The sequence below is a fragment of the Castanea sativa genome, chromosome 7 (assembly GCF_040712315.1).
Source record: "Castanea sativa cultivar Marrone di Chiusa Pesio chromosome 7, ASM4071231v1".
NCBI classification, from domain to species: domain Eukaryota; kingdom Viridiplantae; phylum Streptophyta; class Magnoliopsida; order Fagales; family Fagaceae; genus Castanea; species Castanea sativa.
In genome coordinates, this window is record NC_134019.1 from 16,032,587 (window position 1) to 16,058,000 (window position 25,414).

At 36.5% G+C, this 25,414-nt stretch overlaps 2 protein-coding genes across 5 annotated transcripts; both read right to left on the reverse strand.

Annotated features, from left to right (window-relative positions):
- Positions 1–279: 279 nt before the first annotated feature.
- On the reverse strand, positions 280–24,559 carry LOC142642054 (F-box/kelch-repeat protein At3g23880-like). Of its 2 annotated transcripts, XM_075816407.1 has the most exons (3): positions 24,461–24,559; positions 5,176–6,372; positions 280–721 (listed from the first exon to the last, which is right to left on the reverse strand). In XM_075816407.1, the coding sequence occupies exons 2-3, from the start codon at positions 6,296–6,298 to the stop codon at positions 615–617; spliced, it is 1,230 nt and encodes a 409-aa protein (XP_075672522.1). In that variant the 5' UTR covers positions 6,299–6,372; positions 24,461–24,559; the 3' UTR covers positions 280–614. The 2 variants fall into 2 exon arrangements, with proteins under 2 accessions (XP_075672522.1, XP_075672521.1); XM_075816406.1 differs by lacking the exon at positions 24,461–24,559 and having other exon boundaries at positions 5,176–6,373.
- LOC142642544 (DNA replication licensing factor MCM3 homolog 3-like) lies at positions 14,557–19,385 on the reverse strand. 3 transcript variants are annotated; one of them, XM_075816925.1, is made up of 10 exons: positions 18,657–19,385; positions 17,281–17,517; positions 16,956–17,110; positions 16,656–16,864; positions 16,387–16,549; positions 16,112–16,311; positions 15,968–16,027; positions 15,759–15,848; positions 15,354–15,559; positions 14,557–14,714 (listed from the first exon to the last, which is right to left on the reverse strand). In XM_075816925.1, the coding sequence occupies exons 2-10, from the start codon at positions 17,328–17,330 to the stop codon at positions 14,669–14,671; spliced, it is 1,179 nt and encodes a 392-aa protein (XP_075673040.1). In that variant the 5' UTR covers positions 17,331–17,517; positions 18,657–19,385; the 3' UTR covers positions 14,557–14,668. The 3 variants fall into 3 exon arrangements, with proteins under 3 accessions (XP_075673040.1, XP_075673041.1, XP_075673039.1); XM_075816926.1 differs by having other exon boundaries at positions 14,557–14,776; XM_075816924.1 differs by having other exon boundaries at positions 14,557–14,791.
- Positions 24,560–25,414: the final 855 nt, after the last annotated feature.

The following is a 25,414-nucleotide window of genomic DNA, read 5'->3' on the forward strand; positions in this document are numbered from 1 at the left end:
ATAATGAGCTAACAAGCATGGTGAGGAATTTTTGGAGGGATCAAAAGGGCGACAATAAGAAGATAACATGGATTAGTTGGGAGAAGATTTGGATTTCTAAATCTCAAGGTGGTATGGTTCTTAAACTGTTAAAGGAATTCAATTTAGCTCTCTTAGCTAAACAAGGGTGGAAGCTCCGAACTAATCATAACTTTCTCGCCTACCATGTTCTTAAAGCTAAATACTTTCCAGAATGTGAGGGGTTGTTTGGTAGTGTAACTAGAATAACAATTTTCAGTATTTAAACTTTTTTTTTTTTTGGTTAAACAGACGATAACATTAAAAACTAAACAACAAAATCAGTACAAAGTCTATTAGAGTAAACTCCATGACAGTCATCCTCCAAGGCTTTACGCAATTCCTCAGGCGGACTAGAAAACAAAATGAAACCAGCTTCCAGTATTTAAACAACATTATACATACTTTTACATACTTTTTCACCCACATGTACTTTCAAAAAATACAAATAACATTACTAAAACAACATTATCAAACACTCCCTGAGTTTGTGGAGGCTACATAGGGTAGAAGACCATCTTATTTATGTAGAAGCATCATGGCTGCCCAACACATTGTTAGACAAGGGATGAGATGGAGGGTGGGAAATGGGAGGAAGCTTGGTTTGGATTTGGTCTGACAGGTGGCTTCCAAGTTCCAACTGCTACAATTCGCCTCAAAGTACCTGGATAATCAAGCTATGGTTAGTGATCTTATTGACTGTAAACGGGATGAATGGAAAATTGATTGATCCGTCATATGTTCTTGCCTCATGAAGCATAAATTATTTTGAGAATGATTTTTTTTTTGATAAACTGCGATGCATAAAAAAAAAAATTAAAAGGAATATACAGAGGAAAAATCTACCTAACAAGCTAAGCCAAAACAGCTGGTAGATTGCTATTATTCAAACAAAAAGATATAGCAGAAACTAAGACTAACTTAGCAATAGAACAAGAGTAACCAAATAAAGTCTCAGCGAGACTCAGAAGTGCCTACAAAGTAGAGATGGATTTAAGAGTTCGTCAAGACACAAGGTGGATCATCTGATAGTGATATAAAGAAATTTAGAGAAGAATATGGAGATTACAAATTCCTAGGTAAAGTGAAAAACTTTGAACAGACAAAGAAATTACTGTTATAGTTAAGGACATTGGCTATCAATCCTGGATTCCACCTGCAGATCCTGTATACAAAGTAAATGTAGGTGGTGCTATATTTTAGACTCAATATGTTGAGCACTATGCATATTGAGCACTATGTAACTTGGAATAAGGAGAATCCTTATTTAACATACTCTCTCAACTGATGTAATTTTTTTCGTTTGATTTTATATGAATGCAATCTTTTTTTTATCAATAAATATTAAATATCATTTAAAAAGAATTTTAAAAACTAGCTGATAACTTAATAACAAACTCACAACATTTTTTTCTTTTTGATAAACTATTATGACTCACGGCACTTTGAATTAAAATTCAATTATATAAGACATAAGAGGCTCTTGTTGGCTGATCCATGTGTTCATGAGGTCTTGCTATTGCCGCATAGTTTCAGAAATTGAGAAACATTCTGTTTTATAAAGCCGTGGAACAGGGGTGCTTTCCAAAGCATTGCATATAAAGTGAGGTTACCTAGCTTGCAAGGTATGCTCTATTCCTCTAAATCTTTTGTATTAGCTTCATATTCAATGGTAATTCCCATGGTTTTAGCCAAGGTCATGTATGGCCAAGATTCCTTTAATTGAAAACTTGTAGATTGAAGATGTTGTGGGTGTTATATCTAAGTTTTATTAAACTAGCAATGTTTTGGCTAGCTGGTTGCCACATGACTAGGCTAGACTACTAATGTAATAGACTTTTATTTTTTATTTTCATTCTATAAAGTCTTGCTATTTTTATCCCCAATAAAAAGCCCTAAACAAGTGGGTCCTATTTTTAAATTTTTGTTTGGTATAATTTATAGTTTACAATAAGGGGAGAGGGGTATTTGAACTTGGGATGTCTTCCTTAAAAATATTAAAATGTATTGGTTGAGCTACAAGACATTTGGTATGTTCAAATATATAATAACTATTAAAAAATACATGACACTAAATTCCTAATGCCTTTATTCCTTCATTAATCTTTTTTTCCCATCAATCTCTTCACACTTTCACAGACCTTTGGTATAAATCTAAATTTTAATAATTAGAAAATAGAAAAAGAAAGATGAACTCTATAAAAATAAAAATAAAAATTATAGCAAAAAAGCAGTGAAGTGTTATACAGCTTTCCAAGTGTATTACTATACTTTTAACACTTTTATATTGCTTTCTTCTTCAACTTATTTGAAGTAATCAAATTTCATTATTTAACTTCATGTAATTACATTAATAACTTGAATTTATTATTCTTATTTTTATTTTAATAATATGAATAATTATCAGAGGAAACTAAGTAAATCAACCTAGGTGTGAAATATGAATTATGGTTTACATTTTATTTATATTTTCTATGACTAATTTAAATTATTATATAATTTTTTTTTAAAGTCATTTTCGATTAATTTTGTTTCAAATCTTATCCTTTTAATCTTGCCGCCCTTAACTCAAATCCTGACTCCACCACTCTATATATTGAATTTTAATTGCAATGCGGAACAAATAGCTTTTAAATGAGAAAGAGGAAACATACACTTAAAAGAGAGATCAATAAGTATGCAAACAACAGCAACAATATTGATTTTTCTTTGAATTTAGTACCTGTTAGTTATGAATCCCAGTCGTAGCTCCATTAGTTTGACTCTCATCAGTGATTATAAGATTTGAGAATGTACTTCTAAGATCAAACGTGGAATTCAATAGATGTGGGAAAGTCCAGAACTCTAGGCAGGATCAATAACAACACCTCTTAAATCAAATCGTCCTCAAGAAAAGTAGGAGCATCAGGAGAATGAGGTACTTTGTTTATGTACTATCACATATGGTGATTTGTCTGTTTTTCAGGAGGTGGTATTATGTGCACCTGAAGTATTTTAGCAACATGTATTGTTCTTTGTCATTTTATCCTATGATTCATATCCAAAATTATGCTTTCTATCACCCCTCTAATTAAAATATCCTTCTTGTCTGTGTAACTTACTAATTGATCAAAAAAAAAAAAAAAAAAAAAAAACCCCTTGATTAATGGAATATAGCGTGATTGAGTTATGGGGCAAAAGGCAAACTGACCTCTTATGTCTCTCTTCTTCTTCTTCCAAATTAAATCTTTTCTCATCCCTTTAAAACCTTAAAAAAGCTCATACTCAATGCTTGAAACTCCTATTTTGGTGAGGTTTGGAAGGAGTGATTGGTAATCAGCCTTATCCCCAATTGTTTAGAAGTTGACTCCCAAACTCGAACCTACGACATGTCGCTTTTAATCAGAAGTACTTGCAATCGCACCAAGGCACAACCCTTTAAAACATTTAAAACCCAATATTTTCCACACCTTTAAGCGACCAAATACTGCTTTAAATCAAACCAAAAACCATTCACGTAGCCTTTGAGTTAATTCTTGCATCCAATTTTTTCTTTTTAGGATAAATAATAGTAAATTTCACTACTCCATCGCAATTCCTGTAGCCATTTTGTTCACTTTTCGAGCCTTCTTTGCAATTATTAATCCGACCTTTTCAAACCATAAGCATTGCATATATTCTAAAGCCTTTCCCTCACCGAAACCTCAATTGCTAGTTAAATTTATTTGTTCTTTATTTGATTGGTCTTGCACATGGGGTTTCACTAATAGCATCTCCATTCCGAATCACATAGAGCCATTGCTTTCTATACATAATAACATTCTCTAACTCTTTATACTTCTTTACGTCTGTTGAACATGAAGTGATCTTTTTGCAATAAAATCTTTCTTTACGTATCAAATAATAATAATAAGAAGAAGAAAATTTTTCCTATCCTAAAATCCAACACATGCATATGACAGGTACTTCAAATTTGTCCTAAATCACTGTTAAATCAATACCTACTAATGACCTTAAATGCAAATTTTGGTTTCTGCCAAGGTTAATTATGATTACTTAGAATTCCATTGTTTTAAACTTCTAAAAGGAAGCAGAATTTCAGCTACTGCTAGTTGTTGGACTTGAGAATAAGTGACAACTATATTCTTTTTTGATAAATAACGTAAGAATATTATTAATAATAGAAAGATTGCCAAACCGAGTACATTGGGGATGTACTATGGGGGCACAGATCAGGAAACAAAAGAACAAGTGACAACTATATTCTATCACAAATAGCTATGGAACTAAACATTGCGAAGCAGGCCAATTAGACTAAAGCGGATTCTGGATGGTCAATGGTGAAAGCACAATAGAATAGAATTGCTTAGCTATTTATTGAGCACATTTTGGAGTTGCTAAATACTATGGAGTACTCTTAAAGCATCTTGTTGCTACTTGTAACATTGATAACAACTACAATGCACACAAAATTACTGGACATTCCCCGCAATAATAGCAAGATCTAAACAAAAATAAGTAGATGGTACTCAATAATTTCCCCAAATCTCTCAATACACGTTGTCATCCACAGGCACAAACAACTAAACAACCCTCCTGCCCATATACGGTACAAAAACTGAAAAACTATTAATCTTTGAAACCTCCACATTCTCTCTAGTCTCTACTGATGTTAATTTGATTAACTGGTAGTGCAGAAACTAATATTAACTCTGACTTAACAATCATTTTCTTTCCATTTTTTCAGCAATCAGACAGATGCCAAAAAATAAACCAAACAAAATGAGACTCGAAACAAAGCCAATATAGAACAAAATCAAGCAAACACTAGAACAGGGCCAAGGACACATTTTCTTAGCAAAAGGCAAACCTAAGCCTAGCATTCTCTGCTCGAAGCTGTAAATTTGCTTATAAGAAATGCACACTGAGAAATGTAAGTTAACGCTTCTAACCATCAACTGTCAAATGTAATTTAGCTAACTAAATACTTTTTGCATCAAAACTATCTAGTTTCCTAAACAAATATACATAAATTATACCATAATAGCTAAGATAATTTTCACAATGATGATGGAAAAACTGAAGCTTTCAGCAGTAAAAGTGATATAATAGCTAAAGTTAATTTTCACATTTGCTCACCTTGATCAAGTAAAACCAAGCTCTCCATAGAATTAGCTGAGAAACCCACCCAATTAGCATCTTCAATCGCAAGAATGCTCCGACTCCTAGGCGGGTTAATTGAAACCAGCCCATTGGCACTCTTGAATATCAATTCACCATTATCAGTGCAGCAATAGAAATCATGAGGCGAATCCATTGGAATCAAAAATTTTCTAGTCCAAGACCCAACGACACCATACTCCTCCATAACCCAGAAGTGGCATAGACCATGAAAGAAGTAAATAATGGCCAGCAATCCCTTGAATACCGCTAGTTGAAAAGAAAGTGCATAATTTTGAGGCAGAGGCATCTTCATCTCATGGAAGGTCTCATCATGGACGTCGAAGGACAAAATGAAATGGTGGACGCAAGTATTTGCTATAAAGTGCAAAGCTCCATTACAAAATACAGAGCGTGGCAGAATAGAAACAATAGATCCAAAATTGGGTTCATACCCTCGTAAGGACTCCATTGTTAATATAACTTTTCTCCATGAATCCGTGCTCAAAGTGTATATCTCTGCCTCAGCCTGCGGCTTTTTCTCCCGAAAAGTTATAAGTCTCAGAACCTTGAAGTCGTTATTTTTAGAGTCAAAAGCAAATCCAAAAACAACTGTAACATTACTGTAAAGAAAGAGAGTCGATCGAAGCTTTTTAAACTTTCTAATACTTGGGTTCCACAAATAGATTATGTGATTAAGATCTTGGTCATAACTAGCTAGGCAGAAGACGCTGTTACAGAAGCCAACTATGCTGAACTCGTCAAAAATCGGTGGGATTTCAAATTTAGAAACCGGGGGCAACGTGGGGTCGTTGCAAACAACAGTACACAATTGTTTGGAAGTGGAAGATGAATGATCCTCTGTTACTGTTACTGTTGGAGTGTATAGCAAATAACCACTGTGGGTGTTGGTGGATGTTAGCGATTTGGTGAGGTTGAGGTTGAGGTTGAAGTGCGTGGAAATGAAAGTGGGGTCGGAGATGATGGAGTTACAAGTTTTGGAAACGGACCTGAATCGGGTTAAGGATTTCACTGGTAGCAGACCAAAGATGTCGTTGACGACGTCGTATGGAACTCGCTCACGCATAGCTTGAGACATCATCACCAAGGGAATGAACTGTTTGCTGGGTTACTCTAGGTTTGTTGCGGGAGAGAAGGTAAAGTTAAAAGAACCAACTTTTGGAGAAAATAGCAAAATAACCCTCAGTTGCTAACTATATAGTTAGCAGGCCCGGTTTCTAAACTATATCATTTACTAGCATCTCGAGTCTCAGAGACTCGATTTTAGGCCTAAAAATCGAGTCTTTAAGACTCGGTTTTTTAGTTTGATGTGGCGTTTTTGCCAGGTGGCATCCACCTGGAAATCGAGTCTCTAAGACTCGATTTTTAAAACCGAGTATTAGAGACTCGATTCTTGCCACGTAAACGCCACTTAGATCTCGAGTATTAGAGACTCGGTTTCCTGAAATGGAAACCGAGTCTCATAAACTCGATTTTTAAGTGGGGGTTTTCCACACCGTTGGGTCCCATCTGTCACTTCCATGTCTCTCTCTCTGGAGAGTCTGAACTCTGATCTGAAGACCTGGTCTTGAATATAACAAAAAGTATCTCTGATCTGAAGACCTGGTCTTGAATATAACAAAAAGTATCACGTGAAGTAGTGTAAATCTTCAGAAAAAATATCTTCAGTCAGAAAAAGTATCACGTGAAGTAGTGTAAATCTTCAGAAAAAATATCACGTGAAGTAGTGTATTGTCTCTGAAAGTAAGTATCACGTGAATTTTCAGGAAAAGAAAGCACGCGTGTACGTCTTCACAAAATAGGTCTCCTAGGTCTCTCAGGAATCTTTAAAAAAAAAAACTGTACAGGAAAGCAAACATTGCTCTTCTCTCACACATTCAGCAAAACCATCTCATCATACAATCCTGCAAACATTGGTCCTCTCTCAACTCTCACACAAACATTGCTCCTCTCTCAACTCTCACACAAACATTGCTCCTCTCTTCACTCTCATACAATCCTAGTAGCATATTTGCACATCCTCATGTCAGGTAATGTTCTCCTCACTCTTACCTATATATATTTACATATTTACATATTTACATACATACATACATATATATATATATATATTTACATACATATTTATATATATATATATTTACATACATATTTATATTTATATAAATATATATATATATATATATATATTTACATACATACATACATATATATATATATTTATATTTATATTTATATTTATTTATATTTATATTTATATTTATATTTATATTTATTTATATTTATATTTATATTTATATTTATATTTATATTTATATTTATATTTATATTTATATTTATATTTATATATATATATATATATTTTAGAAAGTGAGGAGAAAGATATATATATATATATATATATCTATATCTATATATATACCTACATACATACATATATATATATATATATATATATATATATATATATTTATATTTATATTTATATTTATTTTTTTATTTATATTTATATTTATATTTATATTTATATTTATATTTATATTTATATATATATTTATTTTAGAAAGTGAGGAGAAAGATATATATATATATATATATATATATATATATATATATATATATTTACATACATACATATATATATTTATATTTATATTTATATTTATATTTATATTTATATATATTTATATAAATATATTTATATATATATATATATATCTATTTTAGAAAGTAAGGAGAAAGATATATATATATATATATATATATATATATATTTTATTCATGACCTAGGAAGTCTTTTTGCTAGCTTTCGGTGAATTTATCTGCTTCCTTTTCTCCATAATTTGTATTAAATTTGAGTTTGTATATCACATATGGTATATTTAACTGTATATTAATGCCTTGATTTTGAAATTAGATGATATGTCTAATTTTGATTGCTCATGATCAAATTGCACTCATTCATTTGCACATCCTCATGACTTTTGTTGTTTGGTTTGATATTTTTATTTATATTTTTGTTAGAATTGAGTCGAAATTTTGTAATGGGGGTGAGTTTTGTCTTTAATTTTTTTATTTGTTTGAGTACGAAATGATAATGATTGAGTGTGTTTGTATGTGATGTGGGGTGAGAAGTTGTAATTTTTGTACTTTGAGTAGATATTCAAGGTTTTCTAATTGATGTTAAATAAAAGAGATCAAATATGTCACTAACATATTATACTTTACTCTCTAATAGGTTCACAATCTCTGAAGAATATTGGTATAAATGTATACTATGGTGGACCCCTTGACAATCCTGGAGAGATTGACGGATTCCCATTTAGAGGGCCGGGTATTGAATGCTACTACATGATGATACGTCGTAAGTTGAAGACGTTGGATGATTTGAAGAGGAAAATAATGCACTCATTGAGTTTGAACCCTGCTTGGTATGACATCAAGATTATTTATCGTTACCCACAAGAAGTTCTTCATGAACGGATAAATTACAGGTATATGGAGATCAAAGAAGACAAACATGTAAAGATGATGTTTAATAGGATCCAAAAAATGCCCCAAGTAAATGCTGCTGAGTTGTACGTAAGTTCGGAGCCGCTTGTAGAAGTTGATACTGAGGTGGTGCAACAAACAACTACGGCTTTACAATTTACAGCCCTAGATGATGGATGTACTACAATGGGAGGGTATACAATGGGAGGTTATACGCTCCCATCTCAAGATCATGTTACCAATACTGGTGAACCCCTCCATCCTCAAGAGACACATTTAGAGGAGGAAGACGAAGACGAAGATCATGCCGCGAATGATGGTGAAAATATTGATGATGTGGATGAATATGAAGAGAGGATTGAGCGAGGTGACTTTGAGAACGATATGGATGACCATGAAGTTGTTCCCAATTTTGAAGAGGAAAATATGGAGTACCATGATGAAGGTGATGCAGACCATGATATTGGCATCCAGCATGATACAAATGCGACTACTGCCTACAGACCTCCTGCCGACTCATTTTACGCAAATACTTGGGAAAGTATGGTTGATCCTTCGCGTCTTCAGATACCATTTGTTTCTACTTGGGAAGATGAGATGCTTTTTTGTAAAGGGTTGACTTTTGCAAATAAAGAGGTGGTGAAGCGTGCATTGATAATATACGCAGCAAATGATAATAGGAATTTTATAATCCGGAGGTCGACCAAAACTAAATTGTGCGCCGCATGCGTTGACGACAACTGTAAGTGGTACGTTGGGGCATTCATAAAGGTTAAACTTAATGGTCTGTGGATGGTCACATATTATGTGGGTCCACACACTTGTATACCCTTTGGCCTGCGAAGAGACGGTAAAATAATGGATTCTAATTTTGTTGCATCAGAAATTATGGGAAAATTGCGACAAAATCACACTGCTCGTATTGATGAGCTCTGGGACATCATACATACTAAGTATAAACATGAGCTTTCTTACTATAAAGTATGGGACGCAAAACAAAAGGCAATTGCTAAGATATTTGGGGATTGGGAGGAGTCTTACCAAAGGTTGCAAAAGTTGTTGTTGGCATACTTGGATCAGGATTCGGGTACCCAGTACAATTATCACACCATACCTAGGCCATACGAGAATTCTGCGTTACTGCGCTATGTATATTGGGCATTTGCTTCATGCATTGCTGCATTCCGATATTGTAGGCCAGTGATCAGTATTGATGGGATTCATTTGTATGGTAAATACAAAGGGGTTTTGATGATTGCAATGGCAACTGATGCCAACCAAAAGGTTTTGCCTCTTGCCTTTGCTGTTGTGGATAAGGAGTCAGAGGCTAGTTGGGGGTGGTTTTTAGAGTGTCTCAGGGCTTCGATTGAGCATGTTATACCTGCCAACGGCATTTGCATTATTTCTGACCGACATAAAGGTATCAAAAACGCCATTCGACAGTGGCCTAGAGGGAGGGACGGAACAGAACAGGTATATCACCGATATTGCCTTCGACATGTTGCTAGCAACTTCAACAGACGCTTTGATGACCCGATTCTAAAGGCATTGGCCTTGAAAGCTGGATATGCGACCCATGAAGCTAAATTTGAATCCATAATGCAAATCATTAAGGAGGCCGAGATTAATTTACTGAGGGGTGTAGACCCTACTGCTCGCCATGTTGGACGCTGTATGCCATACACATATTTAACCAGTGAGGATGTGGACAAATGAACCCAGTCACATGATGGTGGAAGACGTTACGGGGCAATGACAACCAATATCTCTGAGTGCTTTAATGGGGTACTTAAAGGTGCCCGCGGTTTGCCCATTGCGGCAATGGTTGAGTTCACTTGGTCCAAACTTGTTGCATATTTCCACGATCGACATAAAAAAATTACGGAAGATCTCTCTCGAGGTAAGGTGTGGAGTGATTATGCAATGGAGATCTATAACAAAAATGCGCAGAAAACCGCAGGCCACACTGTGAGGAATTTTAATCATGAAACTGGTGTATATCAAGTGCTTACCCCGTACAACGACCATAGAGGTGGAGGGGGAAACCACGATCATGAAGTGCACGCATTTGATAGAATATGTGGTTGCGGAAAGTGGCAAAACTTGAAGATTCCTTGTTCACATGCAATTAAAGTTCTTCAAGGTACGCACCTCGATGCGACCGGCTATATTGACCCATGTTATAGTTTGAACAACGCCATTCACACATATTCACATCATTTTGTGGTGCCAAAGTCGAGTCATTGTGGAGGGACGTTCGCGGACCACGGTGGGTGCTCGACCCACAGCTATTGCGGGCCAAAGGTCGTCCTGTGGCCTCAAGAATAAGGAATGAAATGGACGGGGTACGACGAGAACGGGGAAGCCGGAGGGAAGATCCGGACTTGAGGGAGATTCAACCGAGGTAGCGATGTGGAGTGTGTCATCAAGAGGGGCATAACCGTAGAAGCTGTCCCAATTCCCTTGGGGCTTCGACAAGTGGTAGTGCTACAAACTAGGCAAGTGCTCTCACTGTTTTTATATAATATGCTATGAATTTCATTTGGTTTTTGTTCTTCGCATTTGGAAACTAACGATTGTATTTTCATGTTTGTCAGGCGAGCGAAGACTCGATTAAAGTTTTGGCAATGTACGTGGGACTTGTCGTTATTTTCTGTATATGCATGTACAAGTGTTTTTTTTTTCTTTGTTGAATGTTGTTGCCGAATGTAGACTATGTTAATTTTAGTTAGTTGTTTGTTTCTATATTTTGTTTATTGTTGAATGTTGTTGTAATTGAACTATTTGTTATCCATTGTACTCGTCACATTAGTTGCGTTGTGCAGCTTTTGCCTAGCCAGTAATGAATAGTAACTATTTGGGACCGGTTGTTTGTTTCTGATGTACCCTTTGATTGGTTGTATCTAGTTGTTTACTGCTGTAGGGGAAGGGAAAAAACTAAATCTTGTTCTTCTTTGCGGTAAGTTGCAACCAAAAAAAAAAAATCCCAGTGGAAATCGAGTCTTTGGAACTCGATTTCCTTTGGGCAGATTCAAACGCACTTTTTACTAATGTAAATCGAGGCTTTTAAACTCGATTTTTAAAGGCGCCATTTCCGCGGAATATTATTATTTTTAAAAGAACCACTAAACTAAAAATCGAGGCTTTAAAACTCGATTTGCAAAGGCGGCTTTTTAGTGTAAATCAAGGGTTTTAAACTCGATTTTATATATGTAAATCGATTCTTTTAAACTCGATTTTTAACGGGGCCAATTCCTAGAATTTTGTTGCCATTTACCATTAGATATCTAACATTTTCGTTAGTTGTCACAGTCCAATATAACAATTTAATCTATCATTTATTTTTATTTTTCTTACTCTAGTGTTTCGCATCAACCAGCTGATGGTTTGTGGTATTCACAGGGCTCTTACACTCTCAAGATGACACTGGAGGATGGTAACAATCAACTGTTGACCTGCATTAGCTTCAAATTCAGTATCAGCTTTGGATCTTCTGCGTCTGATAGTTGAATACCTTGCTGATGTTTGCGGTGTTGCAACGTGGTGTTCATTAGAAAATGACTTGTGGCCATGAAGCTACAAGGTATCCAGTTTTCTCATCCTCATAAGCCTTGTCAGAGTCAGAATCATCTTGTTCCTCCCGCTCCCACAATGGATGTCAAAATATATTGGTCCAAGATACGGTGAACTCTCTTATTTGTATGCTTAATAGGGACATTTCCCGGACAGAGAGGTCGGATAGTGAAGATGTCAGTGGATTGGTCGAAGAATGGCCTTCTAAGAAAGACATAGGCCATATGTTTGAGTTTATAGCATGTTATGTTGCATGTGAAAGAGCTAATGTCTCAAAAAGTGTCCCGAGTCGATTTTAGAATACTTGACATCACAAAATAATTTTCCAACTAGTGTTTCCTCTCATCACATAACTTCAACAAGAAGGGAGAAGCAGGGAACATAACAATTTCTTGTTCCTCCCTGCTCCCACAATGGATGTCAAAATATATTGGTCCAAGATACGGTGAACTCTCTTATTTGTATGCTTAATAGGGACATTTCCCGGACAGAGAGGTCGGATAGTGAAGATGTCGGTGGATTGGTCGAAGAATGGCCTTCTAAGAAAGACATAGGCCATATGTTTGAGTTTATAGCATGTTATGTTGCATGTGAAAGAGCTAATGTCTCAAAAAGTGTCCCGAGTCGATTTTAGAATACTTGACATCACAAAATAATTTTCCAACTAGTGTTTCCTCTCATCACATAACTTCAACAAGAAGGGAGAAGCAGGGAACATAACAATTTACTTGTTCCTCCCTGCTCCCACAATGGATGTCAAAATATATTGGTCCAAGATACGGTGAACTCTCTTATTTGTATGCTTAATAGGGACATTTCCCAGACCGAGATGTCAGATTGTTTAGATTTCTGTGGTTTGGTCGAAGTATGGCCTTCTAAGAAATACATAGGCCATATGTTTGAGTTTATAGCATGTTATGTTGCATGTGAAAGAGCTAATGTCTCAAAAAGTGTCTGAGTCGATTTTAGAATACTTGACATCACAAAATAATTTTCCAACTAGTGTTTCCTCTCATCACATAACTTCAACAAGAAGGGAGAAGCAGGGGAACATAACAATTTACTGTTCCTCCCTGCTCCCACAATGGATGTCAAAATATATTGGTCCAAGATACAGTGAACTCTCTTATTTGTATGCTTAATAGGGACATTTCCCAGACAGAGAGGTCAGATAGTGAAGATGTCAGTGGATTGGTCGAAGAATGGCCTTCTAAGAAAGACATAGGCCATATGTTTGAGTTTATAGCATGTTATGTTGCATGTGAAAGAGCTAATGTCTCAAAAAGTGTCCCGAGTCGATTTTAGAATACTTGACATCACAAAATAATTTTCCAACTAGTGTTTCCTCTCATCACATAACTTCAACAAGAAGGGAGAAGCAGGGAACATAACAATTTACTGTTCCTCCCTGCTCCCACAATGGATGTCAAAATATATTGGTCCAAGATACAATGAACTCTCTTATTTGTATGCTTAATAGGGACATTTCCCAGACAGAGAGGTCAGATAGTGAAGATGTCAGTGGATTGGTCGAAGAATGGCCTTCTAAGAAAGACATAGGCCATATGTTTGAGTTTATAGCATGTTATGTTGCATGTGAAAGAGCTAATGTCTCAAAAAGTGTCCTGAGTCAGATTTTAGAATACATGACATCACAAAATAATTTTCCAACTAGTGTTTCCTCTCATCACATAACTTCAACTAGTGTTTCAACTAAATGATCTAAAAAGATTTCAACCATGAATTTAAAATATGGGATAAATATTGCCACCAGTCATTTCAAATCAATTGTTGTCAAATAGGGAAGTTTATTGATATGCTAAGGTTAAAAATTGTATCTTATTTAAAATTTACAAGAAAAAGAAAAAGGAAAAAGAAATTTTGTTATTGGTATCATTTTTTTTAAAATATATTTTAACAAATTAAAATTTGTAAATTCATTTCCCAACCATATTTGAGCATTGGGTAAATAACATAATCCATCTTAATCTGTCTCATACTGATGAGTGTATCTAATGCATGTGTGCATACAACAAAATCATCCAAGACAACATCCTTTTCTTCAACCTCCTGTACTAGGACAATCTACTCCTTCGGCTTGATTCATGACCATATAGCTGTCTAAAAATTATATCAAAATCCATACTTATGTATCTTATAATAATCTCTATTATAAATTATCTACAAAAATGTATATCTAAGTAGGCCCAAGGACATATATGAAGTAACATAAACAATATTTAGAGAAAAACAAGACACCATACAATTGATTACACTACCTCAAATGCTGCCACTTGACCATCATTACAAGCCAACTCCTGCTCTGTTTCTGAAACTAACATGAGTTTTCTCTCTTCAGCCATCTTGCTCATTTCTGTGACCAATGTCACATGCTTTGAAACATTTCCATGCATTTTTCTGTACTTAGGGTACTTGTCAACAAAATACTGATTTTGTCAACTACTGATTACGTAAATTGGTCAAACTACCATTGCTGCAATAAAGGAAACTGAAGAAAGCATTAAAATATTTATCCAAAAATAAAGATAGGCTTCTTTTGAAAACCTTGTTGGCTCATAAAAGTTTAAAATCATTAAAAACTCAATTTAGTGTGACTAGCTTGTTGAACATACTACATTACACCCAAATCAATGTGAGATCAAAATGATGGTCACTATGTAACCAGTCTATAGGAAAACCTATTTAACTCAACTAGGCGATGCAAGGAATGGCTGAAATTCATCTACACAGGAAAGGATTCACATCCAAATACCATGGTTGCTTGAAGTTTCAGATACACACATAGGGAATAAAGAACTTGCCCATAGTTAAAAAGGCAAAAGAATAATTGAAAAGACAAAATAAAACAAATTAGTTCAGAGCTTGCATATTCAAATGAAAGTCTACACCAAAAACTACACAAAGTGTGATTATTTATATATAGAAGTATATATATAAAAGCATGCACAGCTCAGCAGAAGCCAAATGACAGATTTTCCTTGAATAGATACCAATGCTTCTAAGCAACAAGTACATTCAAAATTCATGTAGAAAATACAGCTATGGCTCACCCTTCTACATCTGAAGTTCCACTTTCGCGTCTATCTTTTTTTCCAGGACGATGGTCTCTATCATTTCCACCAGGATGGTCAGCTCTACGTTTTCTCTCCAATTCTTTCTCCCTTTCATGCTCACGCTCCTCCATTTCAGTCAATTCCTTATGATATATTGCAAAATATAAAACCTTCAGGGCAGCATCAACATCAGAATTTGAAACCTGCCAAGAGAGATCAATTTGTGATGAGCAAGCAGAAAAACAATGGAATTCCTCAGTTAAAGGTCAATACAAATAAGACCTCTGAACATTAATATTGAACTTAGATTCATTCCAAAATCTAAGGAGTATAATGAACACAAATCTCATTATATTCTCATTTAATTACAAAAGACATCAAAAGAGAGATGGATCCAGGTACCTTTCTGCTCAACTTCAATTTGGCATGAGCAGTAGAGAGACGTATTATGGTTTCTAAGGTTCTAGCAGTGATTGGAAGTGTTCCCCCAGTCTACACACGAATTGGTAAAGAGAAAAACTATCATTAATTGTATAATATGTTTTTCAGTGGATTAGAAAACCCAGATAGTTAATTTCTGGATGTTTGTCAATGGATTACAATGCACTAACCTTTGCATTTGAACTGGTATTTCTAAGCTCTGCATATGCTGTTGCAATCTGTTCAGATGCCTGCAGACAAAAAAGTACTAGTATTAGTCTGGCTATAGCCTCATTACATTAAGGCAGGAATAAAAAACTAATAATTATAATGACCTCATCAGTCAGATCAGGCTGAATCCTATGCTTTGCATAATGAATAAATTTCTTAAGAAACTTGATGGTAAGGGTATCACGCTTCCGTCCCCTTTCTACTTTCTTTCCATGTAGCATTCGGTTATACTTGACAAAGACAGAGTCAGCATCAGATTCGTCTTCTCTTCCATATCTTGAGCTCCCATCAAGTGTCGCCTCACCTACAATTTAACTCTTTAATCAAGCTCATCATAGAGACCACTAGTATTCTGAGCATGAGATTAGTGTTAACACACCTCCAACTGCAGAACGGTACCGGTGCATGCGCAAAACATGCTCAGAGATTTGACGATCAATATCAGGATCCATTTGATCCAATACTATAAATAGTAAATCAAAACGAGAAAGCAGAGAATCTGGGAGTCCAATATTCTTCGTCGGAGTCAATGAACAATCATACTGCACAACCAGTAAACAGCATGAAATCAAGCTAAGCAATTAAAGCACCAATCACCTAGCATTTGCAGTAAGGTGCACTTGAATAACTACCATATGTACCACTTACAGTTCCATATATGGGATTTGCAGCAGCCACCACACTGCATCGAGCATTGAGTGACGCATGAATACCAGCTTTGGCAATAGTTACAGTCTGCTGCTCCATAACTTCATGTATGGCAACACGATCTTGATCATTCATCTTGTCAAATTCATCAATACAGACAACACCTCGATCAGCAAGAACCATCGCACCAGCTTCTAGCCTTCTTTCTCCTGATCAACAGCCACTGGTCAATTACCATTTCCTTGAAGAAGAAAAAATGCCACATAATGCAAAATGCTAGAGTACATGGAGATGCTTTACCTGTTTCTTGATCTAAAGTAACTGCAGCAGTCAAACCAACACCAGAAGAACCCCGACCTGTAGTTGATATGGCCAAGGGAGCAATATTCATAATGGCTCTTAGAAGTTGAGACTTGGCAACAGAAGGATCACCAACCATCATCATATTAATGTCGCTGAAAGAAACAATTAATCAGTTTATTAACATTCAACGTTCAATTCTTATGCTAGGGCCTCAAGGAATGGTCCCAGATACAGGAAATAAGAGAATTGCATAAGAGAAAGGGTACAATAAAAAAGATGCATATAATGCCGATAGAATATTAGAGAAGAAGGTACAACTCACCCTCGCAAGTGGGTTCCATTCTTTAAGTTCTTTTCCACTCCACTAAGCATCAATAAAATTACAGCTTTCTTTATCCATGAATGCCCATATATAGAAGGTGCCAGTGAATTCCCAAGTAGGTCAAATGTATCATCTCTCTCAGCTATTTTTTTAATATTTTTTAAGTCTTCAGGACTATAGATAGGTGCATTTGCCTCTTTGTTGAGCAGAGAAACATTGTTTGCTACAAGAACAGTCCTACACAACAAGATCAGTAAATCAAGCTCTTTATCTCGGAAACATCATGCTATAAAAGGAACAAGGAAATAACATTAGTACACAATATCTACCTGAATACTCAAAACAAAGACCTTGACAAAATCAGTTCAAGCAAAAAAATTAGACAGTCACATAGATAGATAAATCCCATGGGAGAAAACACAACACTAATAATAAGAGCACTAGCAATAACAAGAACACCACTACCAACAAAAACAAAGATGGTAATTCAACTTCAACGTTAGTGGACCAGCAAGAGCCAAAAAGAAAAAGGAAAAGCAGCAAGATATATCAGAAGGGAGTACTAGTGATATGGGTGTGACTATTGATATAAGAGAAATTAAAATTATTTCCAAGACTTAAAGCGATCGATTTAGTCCCTACCTAAGTTAAACTGATGTAATTTAGCCATAATGAAGCCATAACATGTTAGCTTTTAGTTTGACCAAGTTATTTCAGGGACTAAAAGCCATCAATTTAAACTTACGGCACTAAACTCTCACTCATGAACTAAACTATAAGGGTTTTTTTTTTTTTTTCCAAGCAGATTGTATACATTTATCTGGTTTTGCTTTTGCACAGATGTTCAGCTAAAACAGAAAAATTCTAAATTCATCAATAGGATTTAGCAAGTAGGATGAGATAATGTAAATGGATAAACAGAAAAGACTGAAATGCTAAAGGTGAGGTGACTCGCCTTTCCCATAATGAAATTTATAAATTAGCCTGCATTACTTTAGTACTTTAAAAATTACTAGCACGTTAAGAATACAAAGAATCTAACATATTTTCAACTGCACATGACTCAATTTTCATATGAATTGTCTCTTCCACAGGTTAAAACAATGAGTTAAGTCAAATTAGGAGTTAAAAAGTTGAGAAGACGTTAAAGCATCTAGATGATATTGGATCCAAATAAAGAGTTCAGATGCAACCATCAGAATTTTCCACAAACAAAAGTTGATGAAAAGAGGTAACTTAATGAGATCCATAAGAAAAAGTGATGTAAGGGCTACCGGATATTATAGGAAATGGTAATATGCAATTTTATGTAGGCAGAGAGAACATAAAAGCATAAAGTATAGAAAAGAAACATCATATAGCAGGTAAACATCTACCAAGCACTAGCAGGCACTTGTCTCTATCTTCTCTCGGATTTCTGCAAACATGCGAGAGTATTTCTTCTGTAGCTCTTTCCGAGCTATTTCTTCTGGATCTTTCTCTAGCTGTTCCAGATGTAGCGCTGCAATGCTCTCTACTCCTTTAAATCTTTCATTGCTATAATCCGCTCTTTCAACATCAAAGAGATTTTCTGCTTTAGCCCTTCATCTATTTCTTCTAGATCCAGCTCTTCCATATCTACCCAGATGATTGATCCCTCCACATCCAATGCTCTCTTCCAGTCTTCCCCATAATATCTTTCATTGTACTAATCTGATCTTCCAACACAAGAAATTCTCTGCTTAGCCTTTCAAAATCTATTTCTTCTAGATCCAGCTCTTCCATATCTACCCGGATTGATCCCTTCTTCAACAATCCCTGCTCCTTCAAAGATTTCACTAGTTCCTCTAGCAGGGCTTTCTCCAATGCAGGCAAATGCAGAACCTGAGTCCACCAAAACTTTCGACCGTCTTGACGAAATCTTTTGTGGGCTTATCCTCTTCTGATTTTGCTGTTTCCATGGGAAATAAGATACCAAGCAGAGTACAAGTGGCGCCAACAACCCCACAAGTTTGTAAGACAAATGAAACTACAAAACAATAATTCAAAGAAACACATAAATTAACCAACCAACAGAACAGCCCTAATAAAATCTAACAAGAATATAAGAAATTAATTAATAAATATTAACATTATATATATAAAATTCAGATTCTACACAGCAATATAAGAAATTAAATAATTATAATTCAGATTCTAATTCACCAACAGAAAAAGCTCTAATTAATTAATTAATTAATCAAACTAACTAGTTAGACTCTAAGAAAGAAATTAATTAATTAAGTAAAAATTACTCAGACTCTACGCAAAATAAATAAATAATTGAGACTCCGCGCTAATTAAACAAAAATTTATTGGCGAAGAACAAAAAGAAAAGAGAGAAGAATGAAATTTTACGTTGTTATTCCAACAATCGAGAGTGAATTGTGGCCTTTAACCGCCAAAGTCAGAGTAGTTGCTTACCGTCTTCTACACCCGCATCACTGTCATTTTGGCCCCCTTCAACCACTCGTTCCCATCACCTACGTCGGAAAATGTACGTTAAAACCATATTGACCTTCATAATAATATCATGAAGTAATCAATAGTAGATTGAAATGTGAAAAGAGGAATACCACTGGGAATAAAGTGTGTTGTTTCACATTAAGCTTTGAGTTACCTTTTTTGAATCTTATGCCGTCTCATATAATGAGGAAGAGGTCTTGCATGTCCTTCGTCAGATGCCTTGGGCCCAGCATTGTGTCCAAGTTTGTGCCTCCTGTCCCACAAGGAGGTGCCTTTGATATGCATTTCAGCCAACCTTCAGCCATTGTAGGTAACCTAACAGTCTGCTCAGCCTGAACATGGGGTGGGTCGATGGCTGAAGAAGGGCCAGTAGATGTACTGTGGGAGGGTGGCTCATGCTGCATGTTAGGTGGGGTTGGATCAATACCCAGGTCAAAGGATGGAATGGGTGACAGCTGAGGAAATGACTGTGGGGTGGGTGGACGAATGTCAGACCCAGGACAAGGATGTGGGGTAGGTGTCAGTATGGTGGGGCGAGGAGATGGATGTGGGGTGGGTGAAGGAATGGTGGGGGTAGGGGATGGATGTGGGGTGGATGAAGGGATGGTAGGGCTAGGGGATGGATGTGGGATGCATGGAGAAGGATCGGGGGTAGGGACAACCCGAGGGCTAGCAACAGGCGGACGAGGGCGACATCCGGCCGGGGTTGTGCTCGTGCTTGGGCCCGTTGGAGTAGGTGCCTCCTCATTCGGGGCCTCAGGAATAGGAGGTTGTACACGTTCAATTGCATGCACTGCCGTTAGGACCTCAGTAATGTCCTTGTGGTCCTCTATGCCCACTGGGTGACGCCTCAACAAACGGACGTATCCCTCAATCTGCACATGGAAAAACCACACATATTAGTAATGCAACACCAAATCAACAATGCCAATCGATAATAAAATAAATGTTGGTTTAGAATTGGTTGTGCTAGTAATAATTGCAAATTATAGAGAGACCAAGTGCTAAGCAAAAAATGTGATAGTATACTGTTATCTAAACAGTGGTTTCATGCTATTTCAATATGGTAAGATGTAGAAGACATTGAGAAGTTACCAGCAGAGTCACTATAGCACCAGGCCTATCTATGAACCTCCGAGTTATCCTTTTGAACCGGTCATGGTACTCGTCTTGTGGAGGCATATCACCAAGCACCGCTTCACAACGTCGTTGAAGGCGATTACCCCACTCATCGATATGCACAGCATGCTTTCGCGTCCAATCAACACCGACTTTCCCCCTCAAATCAATGCCATGAAGCACAGTGTCGGTGTCAACATTGCGAGGAATTTCTTGGATCATCCCAAATTGACGAACGACACGATCCGGTGTATGTTTTTCTACTAGGTGGAAACATACAAGCGGCACCGTTGCCGTCCACACGGCCCTCCCTGCAACGCACCATGGCGGAAGGTCCTCTAACTCGGCTTCATATGGCCGCCACACCACCTACCACAACCAATAAACAAGTACACAACACGTTATGTAGCAATGTTTATATTTCAAATCCACTCAATCCAATATCTTGTTCCTAAACATGTAAAACAATGCATTTTCATACCTGGTCTGGCAACATTGAAGCTATTTGCTCGCGATATACGTCCCCGAAGATGTGGGCGGGCCTATTTTTCTTGTTTGGGACCCACAACCACCTACAATCGGTTGCAATAGATCAATATCTCGATTATTTCATACGAGAGATAATTCCAATGTTATAACTACTAAGATCATCTTATAGATATTTACTTAATTAATAATAACAATAGAATAAGAAACTCGATTATAAAAAACAAAGCACATGCAAGCCACATGACAATCACAAAATTGGAGTATATTAACGTAATCATATATATTGAACCTCTATTTGAAATTTACACAATGTTGACATAAAAAATTGCTAGAAGCCTTTAAAATAAATAAATAAAAGCAAGTTACATTATTATAAGCTTAGGGAATGATCGCATAATGTAGATGACGTGCATGAGGTAAAGACTTACTTCAAGGACAATGGACCACGCACTGGAGGACCATAAGCACCCACTGGCGGACCATGCTCAACTGCGGGGCACAAATAGGGGAACCTGGCCCATGCCCAATACTGGAGTAACAGTAAGCACCCACCAATCTGACTAGTGTCTTCGCTTGCCCTGCATAGCTCTCGGTATAACCATGCAAGGCAAGCACTTCCCCAACTGTACCTTCGTGGGTTACGAAGGTCTTCCAACTGTTGCACCCACATTAGATGCACCCTATCGCCGGATTTGTCCATGAATATTGTGTCCCCCAATAGCGCTAGGATGTAGCATCGTACATACTTATGCAGCTGGTCCTCTTCAGCATTAGGCGGCAATGGATCGGCAACTTGCTCCAAAAGCCGGTTGATGAGAATCCTCTGACCAGTAAGTTGCTTATGGTTGTCTTGATTTATAGGTTGAAAGCCAAGGAAGTCCCGGCACACATCCACCCAACTTTTCTGCGTGCTCCCTGTTATAGCATCACCATCAACAGGAAGCCCGAGAAGAACCTCCACATCCTGTAATGTGATGGTGATCTCACCATGTGGCATGTGGAAGGTGTGAGTCTCGGGCCGCCATCGCTCCACTAAGGCAGTTATCAAACCGTGGTCAATCTCTCTACCCGGGACCCAAAGGAGTCCCTCCAAACCAACTGCCTTGATGATGTTCCTGACTCGATCGTCCACCATTGGCTCTCGATTGGAGAACTCTGAACTACGGCTACGGCAGGTAACGAGATCTGGATCCCGCACGGGATCGAACCATGGATTAATATATGGGTGGCATATGCATGTACATTGTATAAATTAAATGCATGTACATTAGTTAAATCTTTAGTTTTATGTTTTACCTGCCCATTCCAAATGGCTTCGGACCGATGCTTGAGCTGCTTTGACAACACCGACCTGTCAATGGGTCCAGGCTCTGTATAGTCAATCCGCCCAGCATTTGCAGCAGCCATACTACACAAAAATAATAAGCAGTTAGTTTGAGAAATGAACACACAATATAAATGAAATTTTGGCCATCATATAAGTTAGCATCCAATTCTGCATCCAATAAGAAATTGTTTGATTGCTATTGGGGTCTTATCAATAGGTGGAGAGACTATTCTTGGTAAGAAGTTTGATTGCTATTCTGCCAACCTACTTTCTTTACCTCATTCGGTACCATCCTTGCAGCAAATACAGTAAGGTCTTAAAGGGACCAGGAGTGTGAATTATAGTTTACCAGTAAAACAACACATGATATGAACTCCAAAACATCAAATACCAAAACGCATTAATAAGCAAGCTAAAATGAAAAACAAAACAGGAGGCAGACAACAATCAAGCATGAACTTAGACTTAAACACAATAGGTGTCAATTGTATAAATCAGACCCTCTTCCCCTCCAAACAAAAAAAAAATGAATCACTTCCAAAATATTCCTAATTAAACTCGAAATCCAAATCTACCCACCATTCCAAATCATGCTCAAATGCCAACCTCTCATCAGAGGTCACTAAAAACCAAAATTCTTTCAATAATTATTACCTATACAAATCCAATCACACAGTTAAACAACAACTATAAAAAATCTCAGCAAACAATTCAAATTCAAGTCTAGTGAAGCAAAAATATCCACACCAAAAATAACCCAAAACTACCAAATCCAGAAGGAAAAAAAAAAAGCATGAAAATTATACCTCTAACTTGCTTCATGAACTTTAAACTACTACTTATGCTGCATTGGACACAACTGAGATATTGTATTTGATTTTACAGAAAATCATCAGACCCAGAATCTGAAAATTAATTAAAAAAGTCCATAGAATCCCATACACACTAGCCTACATCAATTCAGCATACCAACACGGCCAAAGCAAACCCAAAACTCCAAAATCCCAAACCAAACACACACAGAATCATACCCATTCTGAATCATACCCATTCTGAATCATACCCATTACTTTTAAGTAATGGGAATTGGGTTTTTCTTATTTTGGTGAGTAAAATTGATGAGATAGTGAAATTGAAGACATGGGTATTGTTTTTCTCTAGTTCAATTTCTCGGTAACCAAACAGAATAATTTCATTTTGCACAAAAAAAAAAAAAAACAAACCTGATGGAAAATGGTGTGGAGGCAGTGGAGGCGCAGAGCAAACCGCGTAGCCTGATGGAAAATGGTGGAGACTGGTGAGTACGAAGAGGGTGAGTGAGTGAGAGTGGAGAGGGTGAGCGAGTGAGAGAGGCTGAGGTTCGGTGTGTGAGAGTGAGGGAGAGTGAGAGAGAGGGAGAGTGACAGAGAGTCTGCTGTGTTAGAGAGAGAGGAGAGCTGTGTGAGAGGCGTAAAATTTGAAAAAAACCCAAATTTAAATCGAGTCTCACAAACTCGGTTTCCTATTTTCCACGTGGCACAACCACGTCAGATCCAGATGGCCACGTCACATAAATCGAGTCTCTAAGACTCGATTTCCAGGTGGACGCCACCTGGCAAAAACGCCACATCAAACAGAGAAAACCGAGCCTTAAAGACTCGATTTTTAGCCCAAAATCGAGCGTCTAAGACTCGAGATGTTAGTTTATGATATAGTTTGCAAACCGGGCCTGCTAACTATATAGTTAGAAACTTAGGGTTATTTTGCTATTTCGTCCCCAACTTTTGGTTGGACTTGGATAGATGAAGACGGTAGCGCATGGGAAACGGGAAAGGAAAACAAAAGAAGAAGAGAGTGTGTGTGTGTGTGTGTGTGTGTGTGGAGGAAAACAAAAGAAGAGGAATAAAAAAATTAAGTTTCTTACTCAGATGCTGCGTGTCAAAAGATAATGCCCGACTAAAATAAATAAATAAATAAGTGTTAAGCAAAAAAGAAGCAATCATTCAAATTTATTATTATAAAAAAATTCACGCCTATATTAAAAGAAAGTAAAAAAAGAAAATTCACGAAGAGTTAAGTCCAAATTTTTTTTTCAAAAAAAAGAAGAAGAATAAAATAATAAGAACAAAACTTGTATGACTCAGGAAATGGGGGAAAAAAATGCCAACGAAGCAACCAAGAGATGCACGCCCAGGAAGGCCCAAAGAAAAAGTGAAAAAGCAACAAGCAAATCCATGTCAGAAGAGGAATGGGTAGTCAGTCATTAAAGGTAACTATTCTTCCCTAGGAATTTGGCAAGCCATAGGAAAAAATAAATTGTCTCTACCAATTTTTCATCATCCCTTCTTCTCTAATCAAACACCCATAAAATCAGTTTTTTTTTTTTTTAAACTTTTTCTCTCTTATTTTTTATGTGTCATACATTAGAATGGAGATTTGATGCAACCACATTTTAATATATTATAACTACTATAAAAAAAAAAAATTTCAATATGTAAAAATCACTATTGTATAAGTAATATGTTACAACTTATCATGTATAACCAAAAAATTTTAAAAATAAATATTAAAATATTTCTAATTTTTTTTCTTTTTTTTTTTTCTTCTTTCTTCTCTATCTCTCTCTTTTCTTCTTACCAATCTATCATCTTAAACTTTGTATCTCTCAGGTCGATGTCTATTTTTACAAACCAGTGGGTCTCTATCACTTCAATTGGTGTCTCTCTCTCAATGGGT